We start from the raw sequence: 12,940 nt of genomic DNA on the forward strand, positions 1-12,940 counted from the left end.
GAGAGTACTTCATCCACCCCCTTGTCCTACACCTTCCCTGACGGATTTAAACAGGTCGGCAGAACTACGTCCTGCAGCCTTGACCGACATGGTACGTGACTCCTCATGCCTCGTCGCCTTATTTTCTCCAGCAGATCTTCCAGATAGAGGAGTCGTTCCTTTCCTGCTCGCCTATTATCACACTCCAGCAGACGCTTCAGCAAAGCTCCCGGCCTCCCAGTAGGCGACACATAAGGCGCTTCCACTCCCATGTCGGCAAGCTTTCTTATGCCCTAAAGCACTTGGCTATCATGTCATCAACATCTCCGGAGTCCACAACTATCGTGTAGGTGGTGCCCCCTACATTAATCTTCTCATCACAGAATACACTGCTAGCCCCATGACTGTCGATCAAAAGTTGACCACTCCTAAGTTTGTTCTTGTCGGCTAGGCTCCTGACACTCCAAACCAGCCTGTAAGCCCTGCTCTTGGGTCCCAACACGCAGGTCAAAAAGCCGTACCACATTCCGACCACCTTTTTCAGGAAAGGGGCCATCCACCACACCATCACCACGCACCATCTTAAAAACATCCTCAGCCCAATGAGTAGTGACCAGCTTAGGGATATCCTCATCAGTGACACCCTCATCCAACTTCTTTTTCAGCTCCTCTGCCCCTACCCACCTAGGAGTTTAAGTAGCCACATCAACATCTGTCGTACGTCCAGCACCACATACACTGCAAACCATCTTATGCACCATGATCAATGGGTCTACTCTATAGTTAGCCAACTCAATCACCAGTTCAGCCATATCCTGTTGAAGTTGTAACTCCCACTTGGTACCTTTATCTACTGCATTTTGAAACCCGTCGCTCATGCTTTCCAGTGCTTCAAAACAGCCACCAATCCATTCCTCTGCTCCTTCTCGTCACCGCTCGGATTCCCCTTCCTCTCCTCGCCTTCAGCCACAGACTCAACTGGTTCTATCTCAGTCACCATCTCATACCCTGTTCCAGCAGAAGACAACACCTCCATAGAGTGTTGTCTCTAGGGCAAGATTTGACTGTCCGCCCTACTCTTCTTCTCACCCCTTTTAGACGAGGGGGAGACCGCAGCCTCTGTTTAGTCATCAACCCAGCCGACAGTCGCCCCCTACCCTGAACATCTTGAGTTGTCGAGGGGGACAACACCGGAACCAAACCAGGTCCCACCTCTTTGGAAAAATCACTCGCAACACAGCGAAATCACCACATTCATCACTATTGGATATCGAGGAGGTAGCTGACCTAAATTGACGCCGCATCGAATGCACTGAGTACTTGTCCTCCCTCCTCTTATTCCGTATGTGAATAATCTCTGATAACTGACTCAAGTGTGATTCACATCATTTGCAGATCGTGCTCCCTGGGGTCCACAAACCGCCTGTCCTCTTCTACTAGACTTCCGCTTGCCAGGAGAGGCTAGAGACTTCTTACTCATAGCCTGGACCACACATGGAGACCCGCCAGAATCACACTTAACAGCAAAAACTTACAAAAAATTATAGGTCCGAAAACAAGAAAAATTTAAAAGTCAAAATCATAAACAAACAACATCTGGGCCAAAGTAAACAAACAATATGGCTGCCCAATTAGGTTATAATAGCATAAAAAGTAAAACAAGAAAAGTAACCAGGAAACGCCAAAAAATGAACAAAACAATATTATAAATACAATTTAACGAACAACAAAACAAATAATAACAATAACAACGGAATACGTAGAATTGAACAGCAAGTACAGAGCATCACAAAACATGATCGCCTTGCGTAATAGCTCAACAATCCTTTGGTGGTTGGGTTTCAATTAACCACATATCTCAGGAATGGTTGAACTGAGACTGTACAAGACTTCATTTACACTCATACGTATCATCCTCATTCATCCTCTGACGTATTATCTGAACGGTAATTACATGGAGGCTAAACAGGAAAAAGAAGGAAAAGATATCCATAGCTATAAATCTGTCAAGTAAATTATTGTAGATGAGAATATACAGATGTTGATGCATCTTCTGATTAAAAACTGGTTTTTAGTTCAATTTTCAAAATTATTTAAAAAACCAACTGCTCATAATAATTCTCTGCTGTTGCTCTTTCTTTCAGGACCAGTGAAACATCACAAAAATTTTATTCTTAGGGCCAGTGAGAATGATTTTATGCCATTCTGAAGAGGAGTGATGGTTTAAAACTGCTTGCACATGTTCACTTTGCCAAATCAAAATTTAAATTTATGTCTAGCCACGTCTTGGCACAAAACACCATATGCTACACTCTTAGAACAGTTGCTTACTCTGTCTCCAATTATGATATTCAGTGTTTACAAAAAAGCATTTTTTTCGGGTCAATTCTTTATCTAAGATCCATGCCATGCAAAATTCATCATAAAACCTCTTTGCTTCATTTAAAAACTAATTTTTTTTTTCTTTTAAAACAAGTTAAATCACTTAACTGTAGGAACAGTTTTCTGGAATTCTTTCAGGTTCATCTGTGGAATGTTTTTTTCTAATAATCAAAATAATATTTTTTCCCCACATTTGTATTTACATGCTCTCTCCATTGTCTTTTTTGAGTAGACTAAAACTCTTTGTCTTCGATCTTTTAACCAATTCATATTAAAGCATTATTTTTCTAATTTTCCTCCTTTCTTGAATTACTCCTTTGAACTACTTGTCATTTCTATTATTTTTTATTCAAGAACTGTTATAATTAAAACAAGCACCAAATAAGTTAATGCACACCACAAACAAACATGTTTCATTATAATAACATTATTAAAACAACTGTAGTATAACAAACAAAAGAAATTAATAAGTATTTTTAATAACTTCCAGTATTGTCAAATTTAAATCACTTTAAATGAACAACTACCTTCCAGACAAGTAACAAAGGAATTATTAAATATCAGTGCATAAACAAGTAAAATATAATAATAATATTAGGTCAATACATATATAAAAATGATGAACATAAATAAAATTTTTGGAACATAAATGTTTTATGGAAAACATGTGACACATATTGGCCAGTGGTACTATTAACAATAATTATAATTAAAGAATGCCAGCCTACAACGATGAACCATTTTGTTTTGTTGTGTAGATAATACAAGCAGTATCTTCTTCATTCTGTTTACCACAAGAACTGACTGTAATTACTAATATTATACTCAGAGTAAGCAACTCTGATTGGTAACTCTTTACCTCGTAAATAAACCTTGTTATAATTAATAGATTAATTTTAGTTGTTTATTTTAACAGACTGTTTCATTCTATGAAAAAGGAACCATTAGTTGGCATCCACTATCGTGCTTATTTTGATAGTGTAAAGATCATAAAAGTTTTACTAACTTTTAAAGCTTTTTGTTAAATTTTAGTACTTATTCTCCAATCTCTACTTGGTAAAATATTTTCTTGTGGTTTTCTTAGTGAAGATCAATTTAATTTTTTTAGGAAAAATTAAAATAAAGTTGTAGTGAACTTCTTTTATTAAATATGTTTTAAATAAACGATTTACTTGAGGGTCCACTTCCTGATAAAAAATAAGATTGAAAATCACACTAAAACTGTTCATTTCAATTTAAATTTTATAAATTCTTATCTTATTTTAACAATTACCCATTCGTTTTTAAGTACTTCTATAAAGAATTGATTATTAATTCATATTTTATTACTGTAGAAAATGTTTAATTTTCAAATATGTAACATATGTTTTTCTGTATATTTTTAAAAATATATATAAAATTTTGTTGACAAAATATAACGTTTAAAGATATTAATAAATTGGTTGTGATCTTAAAGAGTTTACAATTATAATAATAGTAAGATGTACTAAACTGTAATAATAATAGACCAATCTGTTTAAATGTATACATTATGTTATCTTATCTAAACTAAAGTGATACTTTTTAAAATGGAATATATTTATATATAAGCAGAAGCTTATAATAAATGACTCATACTACCTGTCACTACTCAGTCTCTGATTAAAAATTGTTGATCAACTAACGGTTAGGTTATATTTAAAAAAATAAAGATTATATGTTACAAAACAATACAGTGTGAAAATTAGAGTGTTTTTAGTTAATTAGTGAGCAAAAACAATGATGAGATATTGTGCAAAGCATGTTCATATGTTACCAGTTCTTGTTTGTATGTTATTTCCACTTACATTTATCATCACGTATGTATATTTTTTTATTATTTATATTACTTAGAAATACTTATCTTTTGTTGTATAAGAAATTTTTGGTTAAGAATTTCTCAGTAACAGACTACTTAAAAATTTTATGTCTGCTAAAACTCATTTTGAAAATTTCACTTTTTATATTACAAAAAAATAAATTAATAATATTACCAGAATAAACATAGTATATGATTTTACTTCCTTGTACAAAGTAAAGGAACTATTGTGATCGTGAAAAATGTTGGTTTTCAGATTTCAATGGAAATATTCATTTTGATCATCCCTGAATCCATTTTGACTAGTTTCGTCATGACATATGTATCTCACATAACTCAAAAACAATTAGCCATAGGATGTTGAAATTTTGGATTTAGGATTGTTGTAACATCTAGTTGTGCACCTTCTCTTTTGACTGCAATCGACTAGACTAAAAGTGTCCAAAAAATTTGGATTTTTGATTTTTTCTTAACTGCAGTAATAAACCCTCACTGAGACCCTTTCAACGATATATAAGTGGTACTTATTTTCATTGGTTCCAGAGTTATAGCCAAATAAAATTTTAATTAATGAAATATTTTGATCTTACAAGGGGAAGGTACATCAGTTTGAATCAGGCTTGATCTTCTTTTTTCTTTTTTTTTAATTTAAATATATTGATTTAGTATTACTAAATTATTTTTTCCAGGTTCTTAATAGCAGTTGCCCTTAATGATGTATTTCCTGGTTTTCCATACATAAGTGATACAGGAACACTACCACCAGAAAGCTGTATATTTTCATTACTACTTAATATATGTTCTATACTTTGTAAGTAAATAACGATAAATTATATTAATAATTAAGCATTAAAAACATAAAATCGTTGACTAATTTAAGTAGTATAAACATATAAAAATGTTTTATACTAATAATAATAAAAAATTTTTTCAGAGCTTATTATTTTCTTATGAAAAATCATTTCAATTAGATTTTTGAACAATATTAATAATATTTTATTTAAGTTTTCTGAAGTTGGTGAGAATTAATGTAGCAAAACAGAGGAGGTGTAATAGATATTAATGAATAAATTGAGAATTTTGTGGTTTAATTTTTTAATCAAAGAGAGAGTATGGTAAAATTCATGTTATCAATTTTTATACTTTTCAGCTGTTGTTCAATATACTTAAATACCTTAGATTGTTTTTAAGTATTGCAGTTTTATATTGTAAGATTTTGTAATCTACATATCTTAAGGTTCAATATTTTATCTACTGTTATTAAATGTGTCACGTAGTTTGGTTTTGTATTATGATGTATAAGTATTATATTCCTTTTTTGTGTAACTTTGCAGATTATCTAGAAAAACTTATCTAAGATTTCTTTTTGGGAGGTGGGGGTAATTTATGATGAAGTTTTATTGTAAAATTATCATATGTTTATATAAAACAAAGACAGTTTTAAAAATTCAAAAAATTGATATTTTTTTAATTGGTTTTTTTTTCTACCCCCACCTCCAAAATTACCTTCAAAGTAATTTTTTTTATTTTATATGTTTACTACTATGTTAAGTGGAAAAAACTAAAAAAGTTCCACTAAAAAATTTACAACCAATAATAAAAAATTATCTAAGATTTATTTTTTTTTGGGGGGGTGAAATATGAAATTTTATTGTAATATTATTACTGAAGATTTATTATTTAAACATTTAGTAATATAAAAAGTTTAAATAAACCAAAAAAAAATTGGAAAAATTAAAAAAATTAATATCTTTCAATTTTGATCAGCTCCCCCGCCGTATGTACTGCCCTCAAAGTATTTTTATTTTTGGGGTTGCTTGCACTGCTACTATGCCTAGAATAACATTTTTAAAAAAATTGTTAAAAAACAATAAATAAAAAAATAGTTTTCCAATTTTTAGGGAAGGGGAAATTCTGGGCGGTCTTTTTTTAAATGGTAAGGTAAGCAGCTTACATTCATGTACTGAGCTTAATGTAAAGTGAGGTTATGTTTGCAAAATTTTGAGAAAATTGACCTCCAAAACCCCTTCCACCACCTGGAGATATTGATCCCAAACTTTTCTCACAAATTCCTCCATGTACACAAGTCTGTACAAAATGTCTTCAAAATCGGTTTATCCAGCCAAGAGTTCAAACAAGCCAAAACATGTACATATGTATGTATGGAAATATGTATATATGTGTATGTACCAATAGTAATCCCCTTTTTTTGTTTTTTGGGGTACCTGGGTGATGAAACTTTCAGAAGTACAAAAAACTCATATTGAAATTTTTGACTAATTACCATAGTTTTTTTCTTGCAGCATAGCTTTAGAGCTATGATCCTAGGAAAGTAAATGCATTAACTATTTCCATTCCCAGGTATTGCGTCATAACAATCTTTTTCACAGAAATAAACAATTTTACAATATTTATTATTTCAAATGTTTTATAATTTTAAAAATATGAGTATAATCACCTGTTAATTTTGAATCATATTAAGAACTTTTTAAATTTTGAATTATGAATGTATCATTTTTAACATCTTTTCTCCTTTTAGGTTTATTTATAAGCTGGAGAAAATAAAGTATATGTTTTAACAATGAAAACATGAAGATAAAATCATCTGAAAATCCATCACACTCTTGGAATCTCTACATTGTGATCATTGTAATTTTTTATTTACTTCTTCTCCTTTTTACCATTACCCTCAATCCTTCTTACTTTCTTCAGCATTATCAATTTATCACCTTGCATTTAAATTAAATTTAACTAAAAATATTTGTGCTTGTTTCATTTCAAATTGAAACAAATATTTTTTTTTAATTTAATTTGAATTGTATCTATTTATTTAGAATATGCTTTTCATCTGTAACCTAAATATATTTATTTTTAATTCAAAGAACCGTAATGACCTCCATATACCAAAACTGGGAGCAGAGAGTAACAAAAGACATCTACAAAATGAAAGCATTTGACATTTTAAAAACATTGTATTTAAAATAAAGTGTTTGGTAATGTACTTCTCATTTACTTAATTTTTGTTTATATTGCTATTAAATAAACATATACTTTCAAAATCAGATTATCTTTAAATATCGTCGTATTAAATTTCAAGATAATTTATCAGATTTCATCTGGAATTCCGTGAATAGCAACCTTCTTTGTATTTCTCTTGCATCCATCACACCACTTATGGGACTGTTAATTGTATTTTTACCTGAACTGTGTACATTTATGTATGAATGAACTATATAAACAAATATTATGACATTTTTCTAATATATTTCTATTTTAATATATTTTCTAGAAAAAATATTTCTTTGAATTGATTGTTATTCTGGAAGATTAATAATGTTCTGCTTGCAAATACCTACAATGGAAAGAGATGAAATGAAAACTTCCTGCAAATATATTGTAGTTTATTCAGTTTTATGCTAATTCACAAATGCATAACATAATCTGATATTAATAATAATATTTGTAGTGAAGAAAAAGCAAGACAACAATCAAATATTAATAATAATATTTGTAGTGAAGAAAAAGCAAAACAACAATCAAAGTTTTTCTGGTTCAGAACTACTACAAATACCCGCAATCAAAATAAGTATACTATGTAATAAATAAGTATAGTAAACTTCAAGGAGTGCAACAGAGGTTACTGCAGGTGTACCACCTGTTAAATTAAGGCTGAGAGTGTTATGGAGGGTTTTTAACAGTATGCCTAGGACTGAGGCTAGAAGATCCTTATTAGAAGAATGGCAAGCAGAGTGGGAGGCATCCCACACAGGCAGCTGGATGAGGACAATCATTCCACATGTAGATGGATGGGTTTTAAGGAAATTTGGTGAGGTGGGCTTCTACCTGATCCAATTGCTTACTGGGCATGTTGAGTTTGAGGCCTACCTCCACCGATTTGGAAAAAGAGCTATTATGCAGATATTGTGGTGAGAATGATATTGCCAAACACACTATGTACTACTGTCGTAGGTGGGATGAAACCTGGAGAAACCTCGGGCTACAAAGACTCACACCAGAAGTAATAATGCCATACATGTTGACAGGTAGATACGAATGGAATCTGGTTGTGACTTTGGCGACAAGAATAATTGGTACAAAAGAGAAGGAGGCTAGAGACTGGGACAGGGCATAAGGATTCGGGTAGGGATTTCTGAGGGCAGCCCTGATCATGAGATTATGCCCTCACTTAGGTGGGCCACTCGATGAGTGATCAAGGACCCCTCATGCTTGGGTACTAAAAGACCGGAGTCCCAGCTGTGGTCCCTCTGGGTGGGCCCTGTTAGATGCATGGCAAAATGAAGACCTAGTCCCAACCTGCCAGGTGAATGACCCCCCCCCCCCCCATGGGGTATATCTGTCAGTTCTCATGGGGTCTCGAAAGGTTTGAGGCAAGGCACCCACTGAGGTTGTGCAATGCTTTAAAAGCAGGACCAACCTCAGTGGTAAGGGAGAAAAAAGTAAAGTAAACTATATAATGAAATAAAACTGTATAATGAATGAACTTCTTTTGCTTACTTTCTGCCTCTCTTTTCAATTTTCAGTGATATTTATCAGTAGCTCATTTGTTAACTGTGTTGTACAACCTTAATTTTTGTGAAAGATTTATATTAATTTAAATATCTGGTGATGGGTACCAGCACCAAAATAATGAGCAACCAATATCAACGCAACATTTTTTGGATGAAGATGGAATATTGTAGTATGGACTTCAAATTTAAATTTACAATAAAAAAGGGTGATAATAAAAAAGGGCATAAAAGTCACATTTTTTTATGTTTTTTATGTTTTTTTAAGTCTGTGTTTTTATTGTTAAGTGTAAGTTTCTTGTTGTATAAATGAAACCTTAAAAATATTGTAGAAAGGAAAGACTTTCACTGGCTATACAGTATGATTATATGATTTTAAAAACAGTTTTTAGAAAAAATTATTACAACACAATTCCAAATGTTTTATTTTCTAATTTAAACTTTATATTCTTTGTAGCTCAGTATGATGAAATGAGTTTTCACTTCAATGAAATAATCAGATGTTTACAACTCACTTTCTCAATATCTGGAAATATCCTCCCAGAGTAAGATAAATTCATAAAAATGTTTTTTGAACATCTGCAATGATATTGCAGATTGTAAATGTGCGTTCACAAATATTTATTATTTTTTTATATAAAGCTAAAGAGTAGTTAAGAATGTGAAAATCCTTAATTGAAATAAAGATTAAATAAAAATATTTAATTCTTTGAAAATGGCCTTACTTAAACTTGAATTTTTCGCAAATTAAAAAGTTCTACTTACACTAAGATCCAGCCTTTACGCTTGTTAAGATATAATAATCATTACAAAATAGTTAAAATATGAAAGTGTACTAAATAAAACTATTCACTTAGTGAATAAATGTATCAGTAAGTTTATCATTATTCAGAAAATCTGACCATAAACTGTTTTTCAAAAACTATTTAACTAATTTCTTCCTGAAACAAAATGTTAAAACAGGTATTGACTTTTACTATTGATTTAACTTTGCTTAAATTTTTTTTCTTATAGAAAACAAGTACAAAATGGGAGAATTTTTTTCAACTTGGCCATATTTCCATGACATTTGATTAACTCATTAAGAAGATTGTGTTGTTAGAACAAAAATAAAAATATGTAAATTTTGAGCAAACATTTTGTTACAAATTTATATACATTATAATCGACTTATTTTAATTTTTGAAATTCAGTTAACAATATCATTATTTTATAGATCAGACCAGCTATTTCAGGTCCTAAGTATCAAAACTGAAAATAAAATATGTATCAAACTATTTTCTGAATTTATATCATAAATTTGGCATTTATCAAGTATTTAATAAAAATACAAATTAAAAATTTTTTCATCTCTTTTATTCAATTATGATTATTTTAAAATTCAGTGTAATACTTTCCAGATAAAATGACGTAATGCTCAAAAATCAAAAAAGGAGGTTTGTATTTCTGTTGATCATATTACTGACATATACATCTTGGTCAAGTGTCATAAGCTACAAAAATTTTTAAAACAAATTAAAAATGGAAAACTATTATTGTCTGTATTTTGGCTTGTTTTCTTTCTTGTAGAATCAAATTATGTAAATTCACTTAAAATATCGCTGTGTTGGCTTTATTTGTCATCTAGCACTCATTAAAGTACGTACCGCACAACATCAGATAAAACATTTATGACTACAGAAACAAGTCAACTGACACACTTCATTCATAAGTACATGATATAACTAGCAAAGAAGCTTTCTAACAAGGAGTCAGTAGATATAATTTTTTTAGCAATACCATATTTTGAAACTATTGCTCAAAATATTACCATATATTTTTAATTGCTAGAAGAATGTATAATGTTCACTAGATGTTGTTCAATCCTTTTCTTACATATTTTATATAAGATAAAAATGAATGTTTAGTGTTATTATGTTTCAGTGGGAGGATGCATTTATATAAGACATTTACAAATAGTTGAATTTGCAAGAAAGATTCCTGAATCTGGATTGATATATAGAGATATTCTAACAGCTTCAATATTTGGTGGTTTATCATGTACAGGCTTGAACATTGTTGCAAATTTTCAAGTATCAAATGTACAACAAGTTCATTATTTCGGAGCTGTTTCTTGTCTGTGGGGAGGAAGTATATATTTCATATACCAGGTAAATTTCAAGAAAATCAATATAAATGAAAATTGTTATATTAGAAATTATAAGACTTTTTGACTCATTTATAAATATAATGTAAATTATCCATAAAAAAAATACAGGAATGTTGTTAACACTTTTTACAATAAAAGGATGAATTTCAGAAGTGTTGTCAAGCAGCAAGTTGTAATGTTGGTCTGGCAAACTTTTTGTTGTCTATATATATATATATTTGGAAGTGGAAGACTATATATATGTAAATAAAAAGTCCAATTGATTTGTTTTGTATTTATTTAATAAGCAATTTTTTTGAGTGACAAGTTTATGAATTTTGTGTAGTTTAATTGTGTTGGGTTTGTAACATCTCTGAAAATGATTAATTAATTATTGATGGATTTTATGACTTACAACTCTATTCTATCATAGCAATTGAGTTTATGAACATCAGAGTAGTTGAATTTATCAGTTATTATTGGCAATGTGTAGTGTATAGTGTTCTACATATAGTGTCTGTACCTTTGTTCCTTGTGTCTGGGGTGAAGTACATGCTGTCTGTTCAATGTAATATTTAGTCCAGTCACTATTTATTTACATACTTGTATTACACAAAATGTTAGAATCACGTTTTGCATATCACCTCATTAAATAGGTCATATGTAGAAAAATTAATAACATCATGTAAATTTTACACTCTGTACATAAAACTCAAAATCTCAACACGCTTGGACATATTTAAAAATTTTAACTTTTGTAATAAATCAAGCCAAACTGTATAATAATTTTTTTTTTAAAAACTTACTCAAAATGTCAGTTGCCTTTTTGACTATACTCAATGTCTGTTGTTATTTTGTAGTACAGTTTGGTTCTGACTGTTTTGTTTCATAAAATTAAAATTTTGTAAAATTTTAACTTGTAAATTTTAATATAAATTAAAATTTTACAAAAATTTTAATTAATATTATTAATTAGATATTACTAACTGAATTAAATTAATGTAAGGCATTGTAAATGAAAATATGTTTTGAAGTAAATAAATGATTAACAAAAAATGCATGACAACGAATATATCTTACTTACACGATTTCAAACAAATGTGTTTCAAGTAAAAAATCATTTTTAATTATTTATTTCTTTTATTTTTTAGTGAGGGACAATCAAAATGTCATTATCCTCAGTATTAAAATAAAGGACAGAAAACTTGAAAGTTTTGCTCCAAATAAGATATCTTATCAAATACAGACAGATACAATATCACAAAATATCTTGTTAAATGTGACATACAAATATAAAAGTCAAATATGAACTGTAATATACAAAGAAGTGAAGCTGTAAGTGGGTCCTAGAAAATATACTAAAAAGACTCCTCAATCACATCACACTCGTACATAAAAAAGCAATAATTTATTATTCAAAACAAACAAGTAGAGTAAATAAAAAGGACTGGAACTTTCCAATTAGACCTTTTTATATAGTTCCATTTTCAAATCTTTTAAAATCCTAAAACATTTGCCCATATATCTTAGTAGATTTTAATGTTCTTGAACTCTCTTCTTAACAATTATTGATATTAGTCTGCTCTGTTATTTATTCAACTGTAGGTGTATTTTATTTATGTATCTGTTTATTATATTGTAATTTTATATGTTACAGACAATGTTTTCGTTTAAAATGGGTCAAGGTATTAAGATGATTTGTATATTCTACACAAGATATATGTTGTGTGTACTATCTGTTATATTTAATATATCATTTATTGTCAGCGGCATGGTTGCATATAGTTATTATACAGGTAAATATAATACAAAAATAAGAGTAATTTATAGCTGTAAATACAAAAAAAGAAGAAAATCTTTAAGTATCAACATCAAAACCCCAAATTAAACAAATTAGATTATAAGATGAACAAAATTTACCTATTTGAATAAAAAAAAGTAAGCCAGGAGATATAAATTAATCTCCCATGACTTCATTAAATACAACAGTGAGTCAACATACATCACACAAGATGTAAAAGACATGTACCTGTACAGCACAAAACAGATTCAATTTTTCAAAGGATATTATAGAAACCAAATGCAAAT

General features: G+C 30.1%; 1 protein-coding gene across 1 annotated transcript in view; it reads left to right on the forward strand.

Annotated features, from left to right (window-relative positions):
- The first annotated feature begins 3,996 nt into the window (after nt 1-3,996).
- Nucleotides 3,997-12,940, forward strand: part of LOC142327584 (DNA damage-regulated autophagy modulator protein 2-like) — a 28,601-nt gene continuing 19,657 nt past the window's right edge. Inside the window, exons 1-4 of the mRNA XM_075370759.1 lie at nt 3,997-4,199; nt 4,888-5,009; nt 10,648-10,874; nt 12,510-12,648. Of these exons, the coding sequence (XP_075226874.1) occupies nt 4,120-4,199; nt 4,888-5,009; nt 10,648-10,874; nt 12,510-12,648 (568 nt within the window). The 5' untranslated portion in view covers nt 3,997-4,119. The remainder of the gene's footprint in view (nt 4,200-4,887; nt 5,010-10,647; nt 10,875-12,509; nt 12,649-12,940) is intronic.

Source organism: Lycorma delicatula, chromosome 7 (assembly GCF_047948215.1).
Source record: "Lycorma delicatula isolate Av1 chromosome 7, ASM4794821v1, whole genome shotgun sequence".
Lineage (NCBI taxonomy): Eukaryota > Metazoa > Arthropoda > Insecta > Hemiptera > Fulgoridae > Lycorma > Lycorma delicatula.